The 27,082-nt window shown below is 45.8% G+C and overlaps 1 protein-coding gene across 2 annotated transcripts in view; it reads right to left on the bottom strand.

Moving 5' to 3' along the window:
- Positions 1 to 27,082, bottom strand: part of RNF213 (ring finger protein 213) — a 1,978,231-nt gene that overhangs the window by 1,036,503 nt on the left and 914,646 nt on the right. For both annotated transcript variants that reach the window (XM_069199724.1, XM_069199725.1), the window contains one exon: positions 21,149 to 21,322. In XM_069199724.1, coding sequence (XP_069055825.1) covers positions 21,149 to 21,322 — 174 coding nt within the window. The remainder of the gene's footprint in view (positions 1 to 21,148; positions 21,323 to 27,082) is intronic.

The raw sequence follows: 27,082 nt of genomic DNA, 5'->3' as shown, positions 1-27,082 counted from the left end.
TTAGTCTGTTTGTGGATAACGGCTGTTCCTCCTCCTGGCTTGTAGGTGCGGTCCTTGTGATATATCCATCAGGATCACTGTGGCAATGTCTGGGGCAGATGTGGGGTTGAGTCAGGTCTTGGTGAGGAAGACTATGTCGAGTGCAACGGTGGCGATGAGGTCCCATAATTCGGTGGAATGCTCGCATAGTGAGCATGTGTTAAGAAGGGCACATGCGAGTTGGTGTTTTTGTTCAGGTTGTGTCTGTGGTGTGTTCGGGGTGGGGCTAGTCGGTGGACTGGTGTGTGTGCTTTGGCAGGTGAAGTGCCAGTGGGTGCAGGTGAAAGGTCCTAAGTGGAGCCTGGGTTGGCGTGGTGGCCGTGTTTGCTGCAGAGTCCAGGGTGGAGGGTATAGAGGTCGGTGATGGTGTATCTGTGGGGGGGAGGGAGATCCAGGGATTGTGGTTCTGGAAGTGGTCCAAGCATGGACGGGAGCAGATGGGCTTGCCTTTGGCATGCCAGAGGTGGGCCTGCTGGGGGCATCTGCTACGCAGTTGTGCTGCGGCCTCCATTATGTAGGTCCTGGGGTGGGCGGAGCTTCTGTTGAAGAGAAGAACGCTGCTTTCTGATCACCGCAGTGTCTCTGGATCCCTGTTTATTGACTGTTAGTACCCCAAAAGCACTGACATCATTTCAACTATGCATTGGCTGGAGGTCTGTGGGGCTACAGACACCTTTTGAGCGTGGTGCACTGAACTAACTTCACTCGTGTCACCCTCAGGTGTGGAAGCAAGCCTTGTAGAGGTGACTCAGAGGCTCAGTTTGTGCAACACTGGCACCCAACAAGCTGGGCCTGGATGTTTTGGGAACCCCTTTAGTAGTTTAATTTTGATACACACAGACCATTCTTAAGTCATTAAGGAGCTTACCACAGTAATGAAAATGTCACTTACCCAGTGTACATCTGTTCGTGGCATCAGTCGCAGTAGATTTGCATGTTTTGCAATAGCTCGCCATCTGGTGTTGGGCCGGAGTGTTACAAGTTGTTTTTCTTCGAAGAAGTCTTTCGAGTCACGGGACCGAGTGACTCCTCCTTTTGTCTCCATTGCGCATGGGCGTCGACTCCATCTTCGATTGTTTTTCCCCGCAGAGGGTGAGGTAGGAGTTGAATTGTAGTAATAGTGCCCATGCAATGGAGTGACTAAGTATGCACCTATTTAAGGTTGAGATGATACATATATAAATAATTGAAGGTAACTTCCAAACTGCTACAGGCTCCCGAGGAGGCGGGTGGGCACATGCGAATCTACTGCGACTGATGCCACGAACAGATGTACACTGGGTAAGTGACATTTTCAGTTCGATGGCATCTGTCGCTGTAGATACGCATGTTTTGCATAGACTAGTAAGCAGTTATCTCCCCAAAAGCGGTGGATCAGCCTGTAGGAGTGGAAGTAGTCTGAAATAATGTTCTTAATACGGCTTGACCTACTGTGGCTTGTTGTGCGGATAACACGTCTACACAGTAGTGCTTGGTGAATGTGTGAGGCGTAGACCATGTGGTTTCCTTACATATTTCTTGCATTGGGATGTTTCCTAGAAAGGCCATGGTAGCACCTTTCTTTCTGGTTGAGTGTGCCCTTGGTGTAATGGGCAGCTGTCGTTTAGCTTTAAGGTAGCAGATTTGGATGCATTTAACTATCCATCTGGCTATACCTTGTTTTGATATTGGGTTTCCTGCATGAGGTTTTTGAAATGCAATAAATAGTTGTTTAGTCTTTCTGATGTTTTTTGTTCTGTCAATGTAATACATCAATGCTCTTTTGACATCTAATGTATGTAGTGCCCTTTCAGCTACGGTATCTGGCTGTGGAAAGAACACTGGAAGTTCCACTGTTTGATTTAGATGGAACGGTGAAATAACCTTTGGCAAAAATTTAGGATTGGTCCGTAGGACGACCTTATTCTTGTGTAGTTGTATAAAAGGTTCCTGTATTGTAAACGCCTGAATCTCGCTTACTCTTCTTAGGGAAGTAATGGCGATGAGAAATGCCACCTTCCAGGTTAGGAACTGTATGTCGCAGGAGTGCATGGGTTCAAAAGGTGGACCCATAAGTCTAGTTAGGACAACATTTAGGTTCCATGAAGGAACAGGTGGTGTTCTTGGTGGTATAATTCTCCTAAGGCCCTCCATGAATGCTTTAATGACTGGTATCTTATATAGGGAAGTTGAATAGGTAGTCTGCAGGTATGCAGATATTGCTGCAAGGTGTATTTTAATGGAAGAGAAAGCCAGGTTAGATTTTTGTAAGTGAAGCAAGTAACCCACTACATGTTCTGGAGTTGTGTGTAATGGTTGTATTTGATTAATATGGCAGTAGCAAACAAACCTCTTCCATTTACTTGCATAGCAGTGCCTGGTGGATGGCCTTCTGGCTTGTTTTATGACTTCCATACATTCTTGGGTAAGTTGTAAGTGCCCGAATTCTAGGATTTCAGGAGCCAGATTGCTAGATTCAGCGATGCTGGATCTGGGTGTCTGATCTTTTGGTTGTGCTGTGTCAACAGATCTGGCCTGTTGGGCAATTTGATGCAGGGTACTACTGATAGGTCTAGCAGCGTTGTGTACCAGGGTTGCCTTGCCCAAGTTGGTGCTATCAATATGAGTTTGAGTTTGCTTTGACTGAGTTTGTTTACCAGGTAAGGAAGGAGAGGGAGAGGAGGAAAAGCGTAAGCAAATATCCCTGACCAGTTCATCCATAGGGCATTGCCTTGGGATTGTTCGTGTGGGTATCTGGATGCGAAGTTTTGGCATTTTGCGTTCTCCCTTGTCGCAAACAAGTCTATCTGAGGTGTTCCCCAGAGTTTGAAATAAGTGTTCAGAATTTGGGGGTGAATTTCCCATTCGTGGACCTGTTGGTGATCTCGAGAGAGATTGTCTGCGAGTTGATTTTGGATCCCTGGTATAAATTGTGCTATTAGGCGAATTTGGTTGTGAATTGCCCAACGCCAAATCTTTTGTGCTAGCAGGCTTAACTGCGTGGAGTGCGTCCCCCCCTGCTTGTTTAGATAATACATTGTTGTCATGTTGTCTGTTTTGACGAGAATGTATTTGTGAACTATTATTGGTTGGAAAGCTTTTAGTGCTTGAAAAACTGCTAGAAGTTCTAGGTGATTTATATGCAGTTTTGTTTGATGTACGTTCCATTGTCCTTGTATGCTGTGTTGATCGAGGTGTGCTCCCCACCCTGTCATGGAAGCATCTGTTGTTATTACGTATTGTGGCACTGGGACTTGGAAAGGCCGCCCTTTGTTTAAATTTATGTTGTTCCACCATAGAAGCGAGAGGTAAGTTTGGCGGTCTATTAACACCAGATCTAGAAGGTGACCCTGTGCTTGTGACCATTGTGATGCTAGGCACTGTTGTAAGGGCCTCATGTGCAGTCTTGCGTTTGGGACAATGGCTATGCATGAAGACATCATGCCTAGGAGTTGTAGTACCATCTTTGCGTGTATCCTTTGTGTTGGATACATGCGTTGTATGATGGTGTTGAAATTTCGAATTCTTTGTGGACTTGGAGTGGCTACTCCTTTTGATGTGTCTATTATGGCTCCCAGGTATTGTTGTACCTTGCGCGGCAGAATTTTGGATTTTGTGAAATTGACGGTGAACCCTAGTTTGAAGAGGGTTTGTATGATATGATTTGTGTGATTTGAGCACTGTATTAACGAATGGGCCTTGATTAGCCAGTCGTCTAGATATGGGAACACATGTATTTGCTGCCTTCTTTTGTGTGCTGCGACTACCGCTAGGCATTTGGTAAAGACTCTTGGTGCGGTTGCTAATCCGAAAGGCAGTACCTTGAATTGGTAATGTATTCCTTTGAATACAAACCTTAGGTATTTCCTGTGCGATGGGTGTATTGGTATATGGAAATAAGCATCCTTGAGGTCTAAAGTTGCCATGTAGTCGTGTAGTTTTAGCAATGGCAATACTTCTTGTAGTGTGACCATGTGAAAGTGGTCTGATTTGATGAAAGTGTTCACTACTCTGAGGTCTAGGATTGGTCTCAGCGTTTTGTCCTTCTTTGGTATCAGAAAGTACAGTGAGTAAACTCCTGTGTTTATTTGTGTGTTTGGCACTAATTCAATTGCATTCTTTTGCAATAGTGCCTGCACTTCTATCTCCAGGAGATTGGAATGGTGTGTTGTCAAATTTTGTGCTTTTGGTGGTATGTTTGGAGGGAATTGAAGAAATTCTATGCAATAACCATGTTGGATAATTGCTAGAACCCAAGTGTCTGTAGTGATTTCCTCCCATGCTTTGTAATAATGACTTATTCTTCCCCCCACTGGTGTTGTGTGGAGGGGGTGAGTGACATGTGAGTCACTGTTTAGTAGTAGGGGTTTTGGGGCTCTGAAATCTTCCTCTATTTCTAGGGAATTGCCCTCCTCTATATTGTCCCCGAAAACCTCCTCTATACTGTCCCTGGTAACTGGACGGTGTTGCTTGTGAGGTGCTGGCTTGTGTGCTCTGACCCCGAAACCCCCCTCGAAAGGGCGTTTTACGGAATGTGCTGTAATTCCCTCTGCTCTGCGGGGAGTAGAGTGCGCCCATGGCTTTGGCAGTGTCCGTATCTTTTTTGAGTTTCTCAATCGCTGTGTCCACTTCTGGACCGAACAGTTCTTTTTCATTAAAAGGCATATTGAGAACTGCTTGTTGAATCTCTGGTTTAAATCCAGACGTTCGGAGCCATGCATGCCTTCTGATAGTTACAGATGTATTAATTGTCCGTGCAGCTGTGTCTGCAGCGTCCATGGAGGAGCGGATCTGGTTGTTGGAAATGGTCTGTCCCTCCTCAACCACTTGTTTTGCCCTATTTTGTAAGTCCTTGGGCAGATGTTCAATGAGATGTTGCATCTCGTCCCAGTGGGCTCTGTCATAGCGCGCAAGTAGTGCCTGGGAGTTCGCGATGCGCCACTGATTTGCAGCTTGTGCTGCGACTCTTTTACCAGCTGCATCGAACTTGCGGCTTTCTTTATCTGGGGGTGGTGCATCTCCAGATGTGTGAGAGTTGGCCCTTTTCCTAGCTGCTCCTACAACGACAGAGTCTGGTGGCAGCTGTGTAGTGATGAAAACCGGGTCTGTAGGAGGCGCCTTATACTTTTTTTCCACCCTTGGTGTGATTGCCCTACTTTTGACCGGCTCCTTAAAGATTTCTTTCGCGTGCCGGAGCATACCAGGGAGCATAGGCAGGCTTTGGTATGAGCTGTGGGTGGAGGAGAGTGTGTTGAATAAAAAATCATCCTCGACCTGTTCTGAGTGGAGGCTTACGTTGTGAAATTGTGCTGCTCTAGCCACCACTTGAGAATACGCGGTGCTGTCTTCTGGTGGAGACGGATTCGTAGGGTATGCCTCCGGACTGTTATCTGACACTGGGGCGTCGTATAGGTCCCATGCGTCTTGATCTGTGTCACCCTGGCTTATGGTGGTGTGAGCTGGGGAGTGTGATGGAGTTCGTGCTGGTGAGACGTTAATCACGGGCGGAGGAGAGGGTGGTGGGGTAACTCTTTTCACCACTTTTGGTTGTGGTGTCTGTTCAGTCTGGAACTCCAACCTTCTCTTTCTCCTAATGGGGGGAAGGGTGCTTATTTTTCCTGTCCCCTGCTGTATGAAGATACGCTTTTGCGTATGGTCCACATCAGTTGCTTGTAGCTCTTCCTCAAACCTATGCTTTTGCATTTGGGAGGTTAGCGAGTGCTCTTCTGTATAAGAGCCTGAAGCTGGGTCGCTTGCAGTTTGTTTCGGCATCGAAACCCTGTCTGCGTGTTTTTTCGGCTCCGAGGTGACTTTTTTCTTTTTCGGGGCCGAAACCTCTCGGCGTCGATCTTCTTCGGTGCCGCTGTCTCGGCGTCGAGCCGTGTCTACACCGGTATCTCGGTGTCGAGGCTTGTCTCCAGCACTTTCTCGGTCCCGAGAAGGCTGCGTGCCGGTGTCTCGACCGGAGTCGGACGACCTCGGCACTGTTTGGGCCTTTTTCGGTGCCGACGGTCGGTCACCGAATTTATGGGTGGAGCCATGGCCGGATGGCAGTGGCGTCCCCTGGGCCTTGTAAATCTTTCTCTGTGTGGTTTTCGACGTCTTACTCACGGTTTGTGTATCGTCGAATCCTTCGGAGTCCGATTCTTGGATCGAGAAGGTACCTTCCTCTTCCTGCTCCTCGAACTCTCGGTGGGCTGTCGGCGCGGACGCCATCTGAAGTCTTCTGGCTCGACGGTCTCGGAGGCCTCACAGGTGTCTTCACTGTGCTCAGGTGACAGGCACAGGTTACAGACCAAGTGTTGGTCTGTATAGGGGTATTTATTGTGGCATTTGGGGCAGAAACGGAACGGGATCCGTTCCATCGGCGTTCTTCAGCACGCGGTCGGGCCGACCAGGCCCCGACGGGGGATCGAAAAACTACCCCGAAGGGCACCGGAGCTCTTCGATCTTCGATGCGGTGTGGAATCTAAGTACGCCGATCCCGAACGCAACAATACCGACGAAAATCTTCCGAAATTAGCTAATTTCCCGTTCCGAAACTCGGAGCGACAGGAACACGTCCGAACCCGATGGCGGAAAAAAAACAATCGAAGATGGAGTCAACGCCCATGCGCAATGGAGACAAAAGGAGGAGTCACTCGGTCCCGTGACTCGAAAGACTTCTTCGAAGAAAAACAACTTGTAACACTCCGGCCCAACACCAGATGGCGAGCTATTGCAAAACATGCGTATCTACAGCGACAGATGCCATCGAACTTACAGTTATGACCTACAATGACTAAGGGAGCATCTATTGCTCTAGGTTCGTCAAGCTTGACTTTTAAAAGGTTATTCCCCCATTCTGGCTTTCCAATTCTTTGATTCTGTTTCATTTGAATCTGTTCATATAATGGCTCCTATTGTGTTAAGTGCCACTTTTAGGGAAGCAGTTACCCAGTATCTCAAGCATCGAGGTGTCTCCGGAGGGGTGGGAGGGGTTGGGGATGGTTACTTTTGTTATAGCTACTCACGTGGTGTATGCCTTTGAGACATTTTACACATTGGAGGAGTTTGGTTAGCACCACCTCCTGCACACTGTAGGGCTTACCAATATTTTTAAGTCCCTTTGACTTCCTAAGAACACCAGACCTGGTTTGCTGTTTAGTTACTACACACATACAGAAATGGCCGCGCACACCCCTGAGCAATGAAGGAGCTATGGGACCACTCATTGCTGGCTTCATGCCCGTTCCATGTTGTGACACAATAGCTCTTGCTGATGTTGTAGGGGTTTTCAATTACACATTCACTGTATAGAGGAGACTTGTACACTTTGTATTACGTACCATGAACTCTAGACTTGCTTTTGCAGCCGGGCCAAGGTCCCAACACAGATATAGGCTACTAGTCCACAGACTATTAAAACTATCATGTGAAATTCTCCAGTGAAGCGTGAAGTGAATTGCTTGCAAGACCAACCAGTTAGAAGTGGTTTATCCACACACACATTACATCCCAAGACAAACCTAGAATATTGACTATGTGTTCCCCTCTAGGGATGATGCCACCCAAAGAGGAATGTAACACCTGGGGAAGTATATTTGCATTCATTTATACCAGCGCACATGGAACATCTTCATTAGCAGGTTTCCCTGAGATACTGAAACAAGTAAAGAATGAGCAATGAGCTCCACCAGCTTTGGATTTAGTATTAAAGTTAATGGGGAAGCTTTCCACAGTTTACTTGATTATCCTGAGGAACATTACGGGAGAAGCTTTGGTTCTAGCCATAAGCCAGAGACTGGAAGCAGTTCCAGGTTGTGCACATTAAGGGAGAAGCTTCAGTTCTAGCCATATGCCACAGACTGGAAGCAGTTCCAGTTTGTGAACGGGAACTACCAATAATAATTGCAGAAGTATACACGTCTGTCACACATTAGGGTCGCATGCTGTTAAGCCACATTCAAAACCTAAAAGTGATGTTGGGGTTCGGTTAAAGAGAGATCTGCAATGGAAGGTAGAAAGAAGAAGAGGAGTAAAGAGCAGAGTCAGGCTAGAGCTCCAGCATCTCAGGAATCTGGCAGGGTTGGTTAGCATCTAAAGGACTGGGAATTTTTTTTTAAAAACGGAACGGTATCAATAATCCGATATCCACTTTTCTAGTTCTTTTGAGGACAGGGACAGTCAACGAATGGAGAGGGGGAGGTGTTTCGAGTTCTGAAGAACAGAGGAGTATCACAGAAAAGGTGACAAAGTGCAGGAGGCTGAAGTCCGCATGAAAAGGAAAGAGGAAGGATTGGCCTCTATGACCCTGATTACAAGTTGCTCTTTAAATTCCGGCCCATGTGTAAACCACTGTTTACGCATCGGTCAGAATTACAAGTTTGAAGGTAGTTAACACATCTGATGATGGCTGGGGGGTCATCTCTGGCTAGTCACGTGCTCGCAGTTGCTGGGGAGTCCTCCCTGTGGTGTTTGTTCTCTGGATCTCGAGCCGGGGCGTCGGGTGCAGAGTGTGAAGTCTCATGCTTCTGGCGGGAAACGTGTAGTCTTTGAAAGTTGCTTCTTTGTTGCAAAGAAGTAGCTGATTTTGAGCAGGGCAAGTGCTCACTGGTGTTTCTTGGTCCTTTAGTCCAGGGCAGTGCTCTGAGGCTTCAGAGGTCACTGGTCCCTGTCGGATGTGTCGCTGGATGGAGGTTTTCGAAGTTGGAGACAGGCGGGTAGGGCTGGGGCCAAAGCAGTTGTCGTGTTCCTCCTTCTCTGCAGCCTTGTAGGTCAGCAGTCCTTCTTTTTTCTTAAGGTTGCAGGAATCTGATTTCCTGGGTTCTGGGGTGCCCCTAAATACTAAATTTAGGGGTGTGTTTAGGTCTGGGGGGGCAGGCTACTGTCCTGGAGGGTGGCTACACTCTCTTTGTGACTCCTCCCTTAGGGGAGGGGGGCACATCCCTATTCCTAGTGAGGGAATCCTTCAAAACCAAGATGGAGGATTTCTAAAGGCAGGGGTCACCTCAGCTCAGGGCACCTTAGGGGCTGTCCTGACTGGTAGGTGACTCCTCCTTGTTTTTCCCATTATCTCCTCTGGAATTGCCACCAAAATTGGGGGCTGTGTCCAGGGGGTGGGCATCTCCACTAGCTGGAGTGCCCTGGGGCATTGTAACACAAAGCCTGAGCCTTTGAGGCTCACTGCTAGGTGTTACAGATCCTGCAGGGGGAGGTGTTAAGCACCTCCACCCAGTGCAGGCTTTGTTTCTGTCATCAGAGAGCACAAAGGCTCTCACCCCAGGGGGGCAGAAACTCGTCTCAGTGGCAGGCTGGCACTGACCAGTCAGTCCTGCACTTTAGGATTGGGTAAATTACAGGGGGCATCTTCTAAAATGCCCTCTGTGTGCGTTTTGTAATACATCCAACACTAGCATCAGTGTGGGTTTATTATTCCGAGAAGTTTGATACCAAACCTCCCAGTATTCAGTGTAGCCATTATGGAGCTATGGAGTTTGTTTTTGACCAACTCCCAGCCCATATACTCAATATGGCCACACTGTACTTACAATGTCTAAGAATAGACTTAGACACTACAGGGGCATATTGCTCATGCAGCTATGCCCTCACCTGTGGTATTGTGCACCCTGCCTTAGGGCTTTAAGGCCTGCTAGAGGGGTGACTTATCTATGCCACAGGCAGTATTTTGGGTGCATGGCATCCTGAGGGGGATGCTATGTCGACTTGGCCTTTTTCTCCTCATCAACACACACAATCTGTAATGGCAGTGTGCCTGTGTTAGGTGAGGGTCCCTTAGGGTGGCACAACACATGCTGCAGCCCTAAGGGACCTTCCCTGGTCACAGGGCACTTGGTACCATTGGTACCTTTTACAAGGGACTTATCTGTGTGCCAGGGGTGTGCCAATTGTGGAAACAATGGTACATTTTTAGTGAAAGAACACTGGTGCTGGGGCCTGGTTAGCAGGGTCCCAGCACACTTCTCAGTCAAGTCAGCATCAATATCAGGCAAAAAGTGGGGGGTAACTGCAACAGAGAGCCATTTTCCTACAGACAGTTTTTAAGGGCTGGGGTAGGGTGGATTGTGTGGAATGTACCACACATATTCCTTCACCAATCATGCTTTTACAACACAATTTGTTGTAAAAGCATGTGTGGTAAAGATGTGGTCGTGGTTCAGACCTCGTTGTTTAGGAATGCTTGGTTCAGCATGCGTGGTTGTGCCATAGAACCATAGTAGAGTGGTGCATAGTAGAGTGGTGCATAGTAGAGTGGTGCATAGTAGAGTGGTGCAGAGTGGAGTAGCATAGAGTTGAGTGATGCAGAGGGCAGTGGCACAGAGTAGAGTCGAGTGACAGAGTGCAGTGGCATAGAGTGGCACAGAGTTGAGAAGTATAGAGTGGTACAGAGTATACTGCCATAGTGCGAAGTGTGTAGAGTGGAGAAGTGCAGAGTAGAACAGCCTAGGGTTCAGTGTCCGAGTGCAGTGTTGCAGAGTACAGTATCAGAGTGCAGTGATGTGGAGTGGAGCAGAGTGGCATAGAGAGTAGCAGTGTAGACTACAGTGATGCAGAGTAGAGTGCAGTGATGTAGAGTGCACTGGAATAGAGTGCAGTGGTTAGGAAAAGAGAAATGTAGAGTGCAGCGACATGGAGTGGAGTCGTGTAGAGTACTGTAGTGTACAGTGGCATAGATTGAGCATAAAGTGAAGTGACGATGAGTGGATTGGTGGAGGGTAGAGTGCAGTTGGGTAGAGTGGCATTGAGTGCTATGGCCACAGAGTGTAATGGCATGGAGTAAAATGATGTAGAGTGCTGTGGCATTGAGTGCAGTGTTGCAGAGTAGAGGAGAGTCGAGTACAGTGGATTGGGGTAGAGTGCAGGGGGACAGAGTTGAGTGTTACAGAAATAACAAAAAATGTGCTTTATTTGTGTTCCTAATTCTGATATACTCTGAAATACTTACACAGTATATTTAAATGTTGTCGTGTGCTAGGATAAAGACTCTTTCCTACCCCCAATATTCATCAAGATTGTCACATGAAAGCTGCCTATTACACATGGTTTTAGACTGCTACATGTATTTGTATTCGTAAAGCGCGTTCCGGCCAGAGCATTGGAGCGCCAAGCAGAAAGAAGTGTAAGTGAGAGCATAAGAAGTTGAGGGAGGAGTAGCAACATTCATGGACAAAACGTTATAATTTGAGGGAAAAAAGCCATGTTTTTAGCTGTTTTCGAAAAGGCATAAAAGTTTTCTCTTTCCTGATACGGTGAGGGAGAGTGTTCCAAAGCTTAGCTGCTGCCACCGAGAAAGCTGTCACCCCATTTAGATTTCTGGCTACGGGGGACTGCGGCCAGATAGAGACTGGAGGACCTAAGGTAGCGACTAGGCGCATACCAACTCAGAGTTGCGCAAAGGTATTTGGACACTTCGGAATGGGGAGCCTTATGTGTGAGGCAAAGAGCTTTGAAGAAAATACGCTTCTCCACAAGTAGCCAATGGAGTTGCTTCAGGCTTCCACTGGCGGACACCGACCTCGGAAGACTGAACACCAGGCATGCAGCGGTGTTCTGTATAAGCTGCAGCTTGTGGAGAGAGCCTTTAGCATCAAAGCATTGCAGTAGTCCAATTTATTTAGATATGACTAATGCAAGAATCACAGAGATTCTGAGATCCTTCTGTAAGAAGGGAAGAATTTTCTGGAGGGTTTTAATCGCCCAATAACTAGGGTGACCACCCGTCCGTAAATTTCACGGACTGTCCGTAATTTCGCCCTGCCGTCCGTTGTCCGTGATGAAAGTCTTCACGGACGGCATTTGTCCGTAATTTGAGCCTTTCACCTAAAGGGCAACAGAGGCAGGGCGAAATTACGGGCAGATCAGTTCCCCCAGCTGGACTGGAAGGCAGGGGGTCTCCTGTGCTCTGAGGGAGGGAGAGGCAGACAGATAACAATCAGACCTTCTTGCCAGGGGGTCTCCTTCCCTAAAGACATGCAAATGTGCCCAACTGGTAAATCTGCAAATACAAAGGGGCTTGAAAACCTGCATAGACTTTACTAAAACGAGTCACTTGGAGTTTTCTGATGGCAAGGACATTACTTTTAGAGAGGTGTTGTAATGGTGTTCCAAGGTGAGCTGTGGAGTGTGTGGTTTTAATGGAGTGTTATACATTTTTTAGTATTAGGTATAAACTGTATATTATTCAAATCTGTATTTCAGAAGCACTTTTTTTTATTTAACCAAAATGTATTTGCGCATTTTGTAGCAGCCTTTATTATGATGTAATTGTATTTTTCACAGTTCTTTCAGGTACTTCGGTACCTCATAGTACTAACAAACATTGGCAAAGCAGTAGGTCTCATCTACGAAAGAATTATTGGCTTTGTTAATGTGTTTTAGCCATTACCCATGTTATACACCAGAGTAGCTGCTGTTCAGCATGGCTTAAAGTTAGTGGCATGGTGGTGTGGAGTGGAGTAGAGTAGCATAGGAGCAGTGGCGCAAAGCCCAGTGGTGCAAAGTACAGTGCAGTGGGGTACAATGCTGTTGTTTAGAGTGTGTTAGCGTAGAGTGCAGTGGTTTAGAGTGCAGTGGCATGGAGTGGCGTGGGACAGAGTAGAGTGGCATAGAGTGCAGTGGAGTAGAGTTGCATACATTAGAGTGGCAGAGAGAGCAGTAGCGTAGAGTGGTGCAGTGGCATAGATTGCAGAGTAGACTCACGTTGCAGGGAGTGCAGTGGCGTAGTGTAGAGTGGTGCAGAGTAGAGTGGCATAGAGTGCAGTGGTACAGAATGCAGTAGTACATAGTACATCAGTGTATAGTACAGTGGTGGAGAGTGCAACGCTGCAGAGTAGAGTGTCAGTGTAGTGGTGTAGAGTGGTACAGAGAACAGTGGCATAGAGTACAGTGGTGCAGAGTAAAGGGCAGTGGCATACAGTGCAGTTGTTTAGAGTGCACTGGTGTAGAGTGCAGTTGCATATAGTGGCATTGGGCAGAGTAGAGTGCATAGAATGCAGTGGAATAGAGTATATTGGTGCAGAATGCAGTAGTACAGAGCAGAGTGGTGTAGAATATAATGGCGGCCAGTGCAGTGTTGCAGAGTGTCAGCGTGCAGTGGTGTAGAGTGCATTGAACTAGAGTGCAGTGGTCAGAGTGGTATAGAGTACAGTGGCGTAGAATAGATTGTTTCAGAGTAGAGTGCAGTTGCATAGAGTGGAGAGGTGCAGGGAAAGTGCAGTGGAATAGAATGCAGTGGCACAGAGTGCAGTGGCATAAAGTAGATTATTTCACAGTAGAGTGATGTGGCTTAGAGTGGAGAGGTGCAGGTTATAGTGGAGTTGCATAAAGTGGCATAGAGTGTGATGGCGTAAAGTAGTGTAGAGTGCCGTGGCATAGAGTGCAGGGGTGCAGAGTAGATTAGAGTGATATACAGTGTATTGATGTAGAGTGCAGGGGCATAGAGTTGAGTGTTACAGAGTAAAGTGCATTAGCATAGAGTGTATTAGCTTAGAGTGCAGTGGCGTACAGTGCAGCGTTGCACAGTGGCAGAGAGTGGAGTTGTGTGGATTAGATTGGTGTTGCCTAGACTGGAGTGGTATGGCGTGCAGACGAGCAGAGCTCAGTGGTGTAGAGAGGCATAAAGTGCAGTGGCATAGAGTAGAGTGGTAAAGAGGAGAGTAGAGAGGCATAGTGTGAAGTAGCATAGAGTGCAGTGGCATAATGTGAAGTGGTTCCAAATAGAGAAGAGTTCAGTGGCATGGAGTGGAGTAAAGTAGAGTGATACAGTAGGAAACAATGAGCAGTGCATTAAGCCTTTCTTAAAAGTCTTTACTGGTAAACCCCATCTCATGCAGGGAGGTGGGCAGAAAGCCAGTGAGCCACCCATTGGACCTGTGCAGCTGAATATTAGCATTCTAAGTCCAGAAGACCTAATCCACCCGCAGTCACAGTTAGCTTTAGGGTGGAAAGAGCTCCCGATGGCGCCGCAGTGACCAAATCAGATGTGTGGCCTATCTGAAGAAGGAATGAAGGTCGAGCAGGGGAAGTTTTGCAAAATAATACTATCATTGGGGTAGCACACCATCTTCACTAGTGCCCCGTGGCCTTTACAGAAAGCAGAAGAGATGACCAAAAAGCAAACTGGGCTTGGAGGGACCGTTCGCTCTGCCGAGATTTTCATCCTGGAAATCAGTGTAAGAATGATAGATATATTCATCACTAGGTATCAAAAGGTAACTGGTTCCAGTTCAATCTGAGATATAATTGTATATGAAGGCGAAAAACAGTGCCATATGTTAAGGAAACACTAATTAAATTTTAAAATTTCGAAATTTTGTTTGTGCAATTTACATCCCAAATATTTTTAAGATTCTATGTGTACTTGACACTTAGGGATAACCCAGATCTCTAGTTTGGCTTTTGTTCAATTTCAAAACCATATAAAGACATGGTCAAAGCGGGAAATTGCCTTGCACAACCTTGCAGGGGGTCTGGCCCCTGCTCACCCTTCAAAAGCACTAACAGCGGACCATTGCACCAGAAGTTTGCCAAGGTGGATGGGTGTTGCTTGTTCAACCACTTGACAGTGCCCCTTCTGTTTCGCTCCTGTGTGCAGAGACAACTCCCCAGGTACCCAATACCTTCAAATAGTCTTGGTGGACCCATCTTGTCTGATTTTAGGAATTGTCCCACCTTGTTCTTCTCTTCTTTATTTATCCAGTTCTTAGCAACAACCCTTTGAATTACTTGCCGTGGATCTCCCATTTGATTTCAGTTTCATTCTCCTCTTTGATTATCTTTGATTGGTAGTCCGGGCTCCCATTTCTGAGATAAATGTAGAGTTCCATTCATACACTCTAGTGCAGTGAGACTACAGACAAGTTATGGGTACATCACATCCTGACATTAGGTGTGAGACTGTCACCCACACTATCTGCCCTGCCTCTTTAAAAAGAAAATTAGGTTGAAAGTCCATGGGCGGTTGGGGTAAGCCAGATGTTTTTGTTCAATTTGTTTAAACTAGCATAAGGTTAATTACCTTAATGTGTCCCAAACTGTTTGCCAGGGGTTTTAAAATGTTCACAAACATAATCAAAATGTTGCTGTTACTTGTGTAGGGGTGATGGCCTTGCCGCAGTACTGAAGGGCATTAATTTACTACTGAACAAGGATGTAATGTGACACCTGAATGTAGCATACCAGGAGGCAATCACAAAAGGTCCACATTGAATAAATAGTGCTATGTTAAAAAAGAGTAAATAAATGCACTGACAACATAGTGAGGCATGGCCTCTCTTTTGCGTGTCTGTAAAATTGACGTTTGTTCTTGAATTTTTATCCTGAATTTTGACCCTTTGTCCTGAATTTTTGTCCTGAATTTTGACCCTTTGTCCTGAATTTTTAACAGTCCTGTCCAGAATTAGCCTCAATGCCAGGTGGTCACCCTACCAATAACAGGTTTTAATAGTATGATTAACCTGTAGCTCAAAAGATGTAGCATTGTCAAATAAGATCCCTAAATTTCTTGCCACCACTATGGGTGCTGGCAGGTATCCGCAAGATTGCGGCCCCCAGCGAGAGCCGCTATCAAAAGCTGTTAGCGCAGAAAAACAGGATTTCAGTTTTCTCCTTGAAACATAATTAAGAAAATAACTACATTTCTGATATAGATATGTCAACCCAATTGCTACATAGGAAACAAAATAAAAGCGCACATGCAGAAATAAATCTTTTGATTTACATTGCCTGTTAAGGTTCCAGTTAAAAGCATGCCAGCACGAAAAAGCTATTCAAACAAATGCGTGAGGTCACAAGGACTGCTTGCGGGCTATTAAAGTAACTTTGCATATGGTATTAGAGGGTTAATGGCCGACTGGAATCCTACTGTGTTAATGTAAGGGGCATGCCTTTCATTGCAACCTTAACTGCAATGTAAAACGAAAGATTTAGCTACGCAAGTGGGTTTAATCTTTTTTTCTATAAGACAAACAGGTTAACATGCCTGCAAATCTAAAATACAAGTTGAGTTATTTCAACAATGCCGATACAAACAGCATACCGATCGGAGACCAAAAAAATGCTGATAAAACAAAAGAAGTAGATAGTAAAGTGTGATTAATCTTTTTTTCGTATAAGGCAATTGGGTTAACATAACGGTATATCTAAAATACATGTTTACTTGTTTTCTTAGTGATGTTTGCGTAATGCCGATAACAACATGTCAGTCAGAGACAAAAAACAGCTGGTATGAAATTGAAAAAACATGTAGCACAAAAAAAAAAAAATACAAAGAATGCAAAAAATATTTTTCTGAAGCACACCATCAAAAAATTAAAATTGTACAATGCAAGTAGTGGAAAAAAAGAAGTTCCGATCAGCACAGAGGCAGTAGCACAAAGACACAAATAAAACAAAAGTAATTAGTACTTCGTCCATGCTCAAAAATAGTACAAGGAAGTGAGGCCATACGTATAGTAGCCAATTACAACCCAGCTACAAGAACTGACAATCAACCTTGCAAATGGAAAGTGAAGGGACTGGCTCAAAGCCCTTTACTGCATGCAATACCCCTCTCAGTAACAGCGCACGTACGCTGTTTGGGCGAGATCCAAAAAGCAGAGCTGGTCTTGACAGTTATATCAAGGGTGCATTTGATTGCCAGTTCAGACCTGTGCTGGTGCAGCTCAGGAAGGAAAAGATAGCATACTTGGGCTGCGCTGCTCTCAGTGCCTCCCCATGCTCCTCTCCTGCAATTGCCTAGAGGAGCTGATGTAACATCTAGGCACCCTCACAACTATGGGCCAAGCGCCACTGCGCTAACTACACCATTGATACTTATGCCTGTTGTGATTTGTCCTAGAGAACCTGAATTCTTGAAATCGATGGATTGTCAGAGAGACCACAAAGAAAAGGCAAGAATTTCTGATGCCAGAACCCTTCAGGGTCCACAACAACCTGTTAATGGCTGTCCTCCAATACCAAGCAGGGGCTAAGCTTGGACCTCGGTCAAGAAGATCAACTGCCTTGTCACTGAGCCAAGAACACTGCTGCTGTGGAGAGAAAATAGTCCCATAGAAAATCCTCCCAGAGAGGTAGTTTAATCAGAGGGCAGATGATCCTGTCCAGAAGTTTTGGATATCACACTTACCTGGCCCAAACCAGATCCACAATGATGACTTAGGCCAGTTATCCCTGATCTTTTTCAGAACACAGAGGAAGAGAGGCAGGGGCAGGAAAGAGTGCAGGAGTCCCATGTTCCATTCCATCTGGAATGACTCCCCTAGCCCAAAGTGCAAAATCTTTGACACTGAGCGTTTTTTTTAGGATGGCTAAAAGATCTAGACAGGGTTCTCCTTACTACTGGGAGGCGCCCCGCGTCCTCTCCAGATGCAGGCGCAATTTGTGATCTACCACATGTCATCGGCTGAGCATGTCCGCCTTGATATTCAAGAAGGCATACCTGGTGGTCATGACCAGAGAAGTGCCCTGACCCTTCAGTATACTCGAGAGGTGCATAGTCATGTGGCAAAGGACCCAAAAGTCCTCTCCGCCCTGCTTAGTGCAGTTTTACATGGTGGTAGTTTTGTCTGTGAGAACCCGCCTAAGTGTCCCCTGGATTTGAACTTCAGACAAATGACCCACAGCTCCAACATAATGATACAAACTCAGGTTTCCACCAGAGACCTGATTTCAGCTTACCATAGTATATCTCCCCAACCCAGCAGGGATGCCTCCATTACACCATCTACTCTGAGTGAGGAAGACAAAGTGGTCTGCTGCTGGTCCAATTGTGATCTAGCAGCCATCACTGCAGATCGTTTTCAGTATTCTCTGAAATCTTAATTATATTTGACAGATTTCCTTGGTGTTGGGCCCTCTGGAACTTCAGATTCCATTGAAGAGGCTGCATAAGTCACCTAGAAGCAGGGAGAATGCAGGAGGCTAAAAGGCCAAGAAGCCTGAGAGCTGCTCTCGCTGAGTTCCAGGACCAAGGCTGAACTATCAGGATCATAGCCCAAACGCCCTTGAAACATTACAATGGAGAAATGTCCCTAAACTACACCATATCCAGGACAGCCCCAAAGAAAAGAAGCCTTTGCGAAGGAGTCAGGTGTGACTTTGACTTCTTGATTGAGAACCCCAATGATGGCAGGAGTTGGCAAGCCTGACTTCAACTGCTAATAATCAATTTAGATGAAGACTGGTATCCCCAACCTCCGAAGATTGGGAGGCAACAACTACTTACATCACTTTTAGGAACCCCCAGATGCACTGGTGAGACCAAAGATAAGCACCACAAACTGAAAATGCTCCTGGCCTGTCTTGAACCACAGGTTACACTGGTGAGACTGCAGGATGGGTATATGCAAAAAAAATCTCATCTTGCAGGTCCAAGGACGATATCCAGTGACTCGGGTGCAGGGAAGACAGAATCTAGGCCAACGTAAGTATTCTGAATTAGTCCTTCCTCAGGAAGGCATTCAGTGAACAAATATCTAAGGTAGGCTGAAGGCCTCCAGCGATCTCTGGCATGAGAAAACAGCAAGATTAACAACCTACCCCTTTTTCCAAGTCCGGGACTCTTTCAATGGCTCCTTTTGACAGCAATGCACACATATCCTGCATTAGATGGGTAGATGCTTTCCGAGAGCCACTATGATTGGGGCGGGGGAGACGTGGTAGGGCAGATATAAATGGTGCGATGTAGCCATGCTGAACAATTTGACTGACCCATCTGTTAGATGTGATGGATTGCCACCCAGGAAGAAAGTGCTAGATACTGCATCCCACATTGTGGTTGTGCACCCCTAACGGCAAGCTCATCGAATTACCACATTAAATGAAGCACTCTCCTCTACTGAAGGCAACCTTGTATCAAGGGAACTATCATGTCCACTGTCTTCTTGTAAATCAATGTAAAAACGGTAATTATCACAATGAGGGTAGATCATGCCCACCTCAAACGTCATCTCTCGGAGGTGGCGGCAAGCTTTGAACAGCATCAGAAACAATGGCCTAGGGAGCCTCTGACGGCGGAAGTGGGATTAGAGGATTAGACTGAGACTGTACGGGGAGCGATTATGCTGTAGTGAATTCATAGCATGACCGTAGTCGGGGTCATATCAAAGCTGAACCCAGGTCAGACATTGGAGCTGACACCAGATTCTTCTCTGGCACCAGTGTCGGGAAAGAAGGGTCTGGACAAAGATTGGGGACCTGCGGTGGAAGTCTGCTCTGGAGCAATTTCAGAGTACATAGCAAGTCCAAGGGGGTGCAGAGGATAGATCTGCTGGTGGTAAACTGACTGAAGGCCCATGAGAATCCTTGAGACCTGAAGGCTCACCAGAGTGCTTAGCTTAGCTTCCCGGATTGCCTTTGGGTGCCTGAGGACGCACTCATAAATTATTTTTTTTTAAATAAAAATAAAAAAAAACACTGGATTTTATTTTAGGAGTCATCTAAAGGCCAGTGAAAGTGGGAGTGGAGCTCCGGATCTGCTTTTAAAGATATGGAAAGACGGGAACTCATGGCATGCAGAGGTGGTTTTTATATGAAAAGTTTTCAGATCCAGTCTGGACCTGAGAAGTATTCTAAAGATGAGGAATCGGCAGTTAAAACTACTCATCAGAAAGGTATTTATGTCCCACCCCTTTCAAAGACCACCGGCTGCCACTGGGAACAGTACAGAGGTAAGACGTTTGGTAATCTCAAACAATTTCTTAAATGTGTAATAGCACGCTTAAGTGAGGGCTGCAATCTTGGCGAGTATTTATTCTCTTTTTTTTGCCTTGATTTTAACTATGGTCAAGATGTTGAATCACTGGTTGACTTATCGATAGAAGACCTCTTCCTTTACAGCATTAGTCACTCTACTGAGGATAAAAGTCATGAAAACTGTGAAAAGTGCAGTTTGACATAGCTAAATATTTCGGGTTAATAAATGCCCCATTCGAAAGATGGAACAAGTATGGCAGTGTAGTCATAACATTTAAAATAAGGTGCTTCGGGTAGAAAAAAGGGTCCCAAAGCATTTTTTTTTACTGAATGACTAAAGCTATTTTCTATTCTGATAAGCTTTTGAAAGCTCAGAAACGTGTTTCTGGTTCTATAGCCTTCTGTTAGTCCTGCATAATGTTTTCTTAAGATTATTATAATCCTTGAGGAAATCTCCTAAACCATTCTGACAATAATCGTATCTCTATTCCAGCCTCAAATTACCCCTACCAGGAAAGATTTTGAATTTTTGTCCTTGGCAGATCTTCCCTTATAACTAAATTCGCTAAACCTGTGTCTTTAAAGATGGTGTGGTACTGGCAAAACTATTTTGTAAACAATCAGTTGAGGCTCAGAGAGCTATACTTGAGATTGTTTATCCATTCCTACAGTTATGTTTTGCAATTACAAGTAAAACTGGGGACCTTTTCCAATTTATTGAAAACGCACCTCCAAGAGGAATTCCTCTGGCATTCACTTAAGCTATGCATCCTGAAAACCTCCAATATTCTGCACTTCACGCAGAACAACTCAACGCCCTTGTTCTAGAAGTGCTCTGATTGTGAAGAAATGTAACTTCTCACTCAAGAAGCACTAAACCAGCTATACATTTTCCAGTATCTCTTCACTGCTCCCCCACTTCTGCCTTCCCTCTCCCATATGTTTTGGCAGGGTCATTTTGAAAGGATTCTGAGGTGAGCATTGCAGCAAATGTATTGTAGGAAACGATAAATTGAAAAAATAAATTAAGCTCTTCTCCAACGTTGATCCTTCATCTCCATTTGGTATTTTTTAATACCTGTTATCATTTGCTTATCAGATTCTTAGCCTGTTGTACCTACCATTCTATATTATCACCAGCTGACTTGCAGTCGAGAACAAGAGTGAGTAACTATATTTTAAACTGTAAAAAATGTAGTTATACTGTTCTATAAGTTACCAAAGCCTAATAGACATTATTCAATAAAACAACAAATTACTTTTCTTTACACACTTGCTGTTAGACATCTTCTCTTTTCCGGAGGACTGCAACACAATGAAAAAGTTTAGAAGGAGACTAAAACTAGTTTTTAAACCATCAGGCGAGTTATGACACCTTTTGTCCTAAACATGTAACAGAAAGTATTACAAAAGAAAAAAAGACAAATAAATCACTTACTGAGGTCCCATATACAAAGAAACTGGGTTTTGTTCTTTAAGATGCATTCTAAGTGCCTCCACAGAAGAGTCCCGTTTGTCAGTTTCTCTGCGATGTCCATGAACACTGAGTCTGCTACAGCCATCAACATCTTGGCATCATCACTAAGCTCAACCAAAAGCTGCCCATCAGCACCTGGATGAAAGAATCATACAGGACCAACACTGTTAGTAAATCCAATAATGCATGTATTTGTCTGAGGGGTATGATGAAATAACTGTTCTGTAAGCTTTTTGATATAGTTTTCCAATCTTTCTGAGCTATCACAATAATACATTCACATGCAATTTAGGCTGAACCTGAAATAATCTGGCCTAAGTTTGTAGTCACTCACATTGCTAATTAAGTCTTTCCTTGACTCTTCTTCTGAAACTGCAGGAACAGATGACATAGAAAATGGAAAGAGGACTTGTACTCAACCAACTATTCAACCAACAATGAGGCCAGCAGCTTCTCAAAACAATAACTGGCTGTGGGAAGTTGACTCTGTATATACTATCTCAAAGTGAGAGATAGTGTGCAGAGTCCAAGGGCTCCCCTTAGAGGTAAGATAATGGCAACATTACATAATACCAATGCTCTACTTTGTGGTAGTGTGGTCAAGCAGTAGGCTTATCACAGGGTAGTATTAAGCATTTGTTGTACACACACAGGAAATAAATGAGGAACACACACTCAAAAACGTAACTCCAGGCCAATAGTTTTTATATAGAATAAGATATTTTCTTAATTTATTTTAGAACCACAAGATTCAAGATTTGAAGTAAATACATAAAATGCAAGGTACTCCACACAGGTAAGTAAGGAACTTTGAATTAGAGCAGTAACAAACACAGTTTTAGTTAAAATGGCAATAAGCTATTTTAAAAGGGGACACAGTGCGAAAATCAACAGTTCCTGGGGGAGGTAAGTATTGTTTAGTTTTTTAGGTAAGTAAGGCACTTAAAAGTTCAGTTTCCTGGGCATAGGCAGCCCATCGTTGGGGGTTCAAGGCAACCCCAAAGTCACCGCACCAGCAACACAGGGCCGGTCAGGTGCAGAGGTCAAAGGAGGGCCAAAACACATAGGCGCCTATGGAGAACAGGGGTGCTCCAGTTCCAGTCTGCCAACAGGTAAGTACCTGCGTCTTCGGAGGGCGGACCAGGGGGATTTCGTAGAACACTGGTGGGGGGGGGCAAACAGGAACACAAAACACACCCTCAGCGGCACAGGGGCGGCCAGGTGCAGTGTGCGTAGCAGGCGTCAGGTTTCCTGTAGAAATCAATAGAGTGACCCGGGGGTCCCTCTAGCGGTGCAGGCAGGGCACAGGGAGGCTTCTCGGGCCAGCCACCGACTGGGCTAGGCAGAGGGTCACCTGATGGTCACTCCTGCAGTGGAGTTTGGTTCCTTTTGATCCTGGGGGCTGTGGATGCAGTGCTTGGTCCATGCGTCAGGTTCTTTGTTCCAGGCAGTCGCGGTCAGGGGGAGCCTCTGGATCCTCTCTGCATGCGTCGCTGTGGGGGTGCAGGAGGGTCGTCTCAGGTTACTCACGGAGTTGCAGTTGCCTGAGAGTCCTCTCTACGGTGTTGGTTCTCTGGTGCTCGAGCCAGGGGCATTGGGTGCAAAGTGTGAAGTCTCACGCTTCCGGCAGTAAGAGTGAGTTCTTTGAAAGTTGTTAAAAAGTTGCAAAGTTGTTGCAGTTTTTGAACAGTGCCGCTGCTCTCTGGAGTTTCTTGGTCCTTCGGGTTCAGGGCAGTCCTCTGAGGCTTCAGAGGTCGCTGGTCCCTGTCGGATGCGTCGATGTGCAAGTTATTTGAGTCTGGAGACAGGCTGGTAGGGCTGGGGCCAAGTCAGTTGTTGTCTCCATCGTCTCTGCAGGGCTTTCAGGTCAGCAGTCCTTCTTTGTGTAGGTTGCAGGAATCGGATTTCCTGGGTTGCCCCTAAATACAAAATTTAGGGGTGTGTTTAGGTCAGGAGTGCAGTAGCCAATGGCTACTGTCCTGGAGGGTGGCTACACCCTCTTTGTGCCGCCTGCCTGAGGGAAGGGGGGCACATCCCTAACCCTATTGGGGGAATCCTCCTATTTCAAGATGGAGGATTTCTAAAGGCAGGGGTCACCTCAGCTCAGAACACCTTAGGGGCTGTCCTGACTGGCCAGTGACGACTCCTTGTTTTTCTAATTATCTCCTCCAGCCTTGCTGCCAAAAGTGGGGGCAGTGGCCGGAGGGGCGGACATCTCCACTAGCTGGGATGCCCTGGGGTGCTGTAACAAAAGGCAGGAGCCTTTGAGGCTCACCTCCAGGTGTTACAGTTCCTGCAGGCGGAGGTGAGAAGCACCTCCTCCCAGTACAGGCTTTGTTCCTGGCCACAGAGTGACAAAGGCACTCTCCCCATGTGGCCAGAAACTCATCTGGTTGTGGCAGGCTGGCAGAAACTGGTCAGCCTAGCACTAGGAGTCAGACTGGTATTCAGGGGGGCACCTCTAAGATGCCCTCTGGGTGCATTTTACAATAAATTCCACACTGGCATCAGTAAGCATTTATTGTGCTGAGAAGTTTGATACCTAACTTCCCAGACTTCAGTGTAGCTGTTATGGAGCTGACAAACTCCCAGACCATATACTCTTATGGCTACCCTGCACTTACAATGTCTAAGGTTTTGCTTAGACACTGTAGGGGCATAGTGCTCAAGCACATATGCCCTCACCTGTGGTATAGTGCACCCTTCCTTAGGGCTGTAAGGCCTGCTAGAGGGGTGACTTACCTATGCCACAGGCAGTGTGAGGTTTGCAAGGCACCCTGAGGGGAGCTCCATGTCGACTTAGTCTTTTTCTCCTCACCAGCACACACAAGCTGTGAGGCAGTGCGCATGTGCCCAGTGAGGGGTCCCCAGGGTGGCATAAGACATGCTGCAGCCCTTAGAGACCTCCCCTGGCATCAGGGCCCTTGGTACCAGGGGTACCATTTACAAGGGACTTATCTGGGTGCCAGGGCTGTGCCAATTGTGGGAACAAAGGTACAGTTTAGGGAAAGAACACTGGTGCTGGGGCCTGGTTAGCAGGATCCCAGCACACCTTCAATCATAACTGGCATCAACAAAAGGCAAACAATGTCAGGGGGTAATCATGCCAAGGAGGCATTTCCTTACACTGGCCATCCAAACAAAACAATTGTGGCAATCAAGTAGGATTTATGCTATCACTAAGAAAACTTGCACAGAGAGAAACAAACCACTACTGAGAGAAGTCATTAAACAGAAATACTCATATTGCTATAATCCAACAATACATATCTATTCAAATTTGATGAGTAATTACAACACATTCCTTTGCAATTAGTAGTATTTAGTGTACACTCCCCAAATCTCACCACAGTCATAAAGCTAACTAGGTAATTAGCAGTGACACTAGCCTTTGCTATTAACCTTACATTAATCCTCAACCTCACACTTAAGGTCAGTTCACATTTATCCATAGATCTTCCCTCATGCTACCTTTTTCCCCATTACCATAGTTAATCCCTTTTCTTGCAACATGTATGTTTCAACTATGTTTTTTCATGGGCTTTACATGTTGTTACATTAAATAAAGTTATGTGTTCTTAGTAACAACTTTTCACTGTAGGCGTTTCTATGTGAAGGCTTCTCTCTATATAGGTTTCTCTGTTTTCACTCAATGCCAGCTACTCCACCAATGTAAGAGGTCTCCCTTACTGCACACATTAGATTCGGTGTTGTGTGATTAGCCACCTTGCCAGACTGCTATTTCATCCATGGCAGATGAGCAACACCTTCTAATGTTGTAGGGGGGGGGGGCATGCTCTGGGGTGTAAGTAAAAAAAAACGCATAATTGCTCAAGTCTTAGCATACCCAAAGATGCACACTTATATTTGCTGGACTGGCTGCATCTGCTAGTGATACTGAAAGCCCTTACTGTAGCCAGCCACAATGGGGACAAAGTGGTGGTGTGGCTGATATGGCACAGTGGACAGACAAAAAGAGCATGCACCTACTATTTTTAAAGGATTTGAGCGCCAAGTCTCTTTTTCACCAAACAGACAGGATACCTCAAGTGGTTGTTAATCAAGGTTGGCAGGACATCACTGGAAAAGCACAAGAGGATCTCATCTAGACATGTTGTCTAATGGCCACACTGGTGCCAATTACCCTACTGATAATATGTAGTCTACAGGAACGGCTCTGCAGACCCAGAACCGGGGCAGTTAAGTATATTTTTAACCACAATAGTTCCATAAGACACTGTAAATTGGAAAATAATACTTTAACTAACCAACAAAGGTGCAACAACAAAATTATGAAAAAACATCATATCAAAAAACATTAAAAAATGGCTCCACATAAACAGAACATAGAAATATACCATCGGCGTTCTTCTGCACGCGGTCGGGCCGACCAGGCCCCGACGGGGGATCGAAAAAACTACCCCGAAGGGCACTGGAGCTCTTCGATCCTTGATGCGGTGTTGAATCTAACTACGCCGATCCCGAACGCAACAATACCGACGAAAATCTTCCGAAATTAGCTATCTTTCCGTTCCGAAACTCGGAGCGACAGGAACACGTCCGAACCCGATGGCGGAAAAAAAACAATCGAAGATGGAGTCGACGCCCATGCGCAATGGAGACAAAAGGAGGAGTCACTCGGTCCCGTGACTCGAAAGACTTCTTCGAAGAAAAACAACTTCTAACACTCCGACCCAACACCAGATGGCGAGCTATGCAAAACATGCGTATCTACAGCGACAGATGCCATCGAACACAGTGTTACAACATAGAAGCAAAGGATCCCAAATTCAGATAGGAAGGACCACACAGGTTCCTTAGAAACACTACACAAATTATCATAACCAATTGGCCTCAAAAAGTGTTGAAGGCGTTTCGAACCCAAATTGTTTATAGGGTCATCATCAAGACATGTGATTAATGGAGCACATTAAGAATCTACAAAACGAATGAAAAACTTGATAAGGCACATTCCTTGACAATTATTGCCAATAAACTAATTAAAGGCCAGGGGCAAATGCTCACATTCAATCCAATCATACATCGCTGTAGGACAGTACCATCTTGCCTGGCATGTTACCCCCATTTTTCACTGTATGTATGTTGTTTTAGCCCTTGTGTCACTGGGATCCTGCTAAGTAGAACCCCAGTGTTCATAGCATGTGCCCTGTATGTGTTCCCTGTGTGGTGCCTAACTGTATCACTGAGGCTCTGCTAACCAGAACCTCAGTGCTTATGCTCTCTCTGATTTCTAAATTTGTCACTACGGGCTAGTGACTAAATTTACCAATTCTCATTGGCACACAGGTACACCCATATAATTCCCTTCTATATGGTACTTAGGTACCCAGGGTATTGGGGTTCCAGGAGATCCCTATGGGCTGCAGCATTTCTTTTGCCACCCATAGGGTGCTCAGGCAATTCTTACACAGGCCTGCCACTGCAGCCTGGGTGAAATAACGTCCACGTTATTTCACAGCCGTTTTTCACTGCACATAAGTAACTTATAAGTCACCTATATGTCTAACCCTCACTTGGTAAAGGTTGGGTGCCAAGTTACTTAGTGTTTGGGCACCCTGGCACTAGCCAAGGTGCCCCCACATCGTTCAGGGCAATTTCCCTAGAATTTATGAGTGCGGGGACACCATTACACGCGTGCACTATACATAGGTCACTACCTATGTACAGCGTCACAATGGTAACTCCGAACATGGTCATGTAACATGTCTAAGATCATGGAATTGTCACCCCAATACCATTGGGGGGGACAATTCCATGATCCCCTGGGTCTCTAGCACAGAACCCGGGTACTGCCAAACTGTCTTTCCGGGGTTTCCACTGCAGCTGCTGCCAACCCCTCAGACAGGATTCTGCCCTCCTGGGGTCTGGGCAGCC

The sequence above is a fragment of the Pleurodeles waltl genome, chromosome 7 (genome assembly GCF_031143425.1).
Source record: "Pleurodeles waltl isolate 20211129_DDA chromosome 7, aPleWal1.hap1.20221129, whole genome shotgun sequence".
In the NCBI taxonomy this organism is placed as follows: domain Eukaryota; kingdom Metazoa; phylum Chordata; class Amphibia; order Caudata; family Salamandridae; genus Pleurodeles; species Pleurodeles waltl.
The sequence above is the reverse complement of the archived record's forward strand: the minus strand, read 5'-3'. Positions and strand labels throughout refer to the sequence as shown.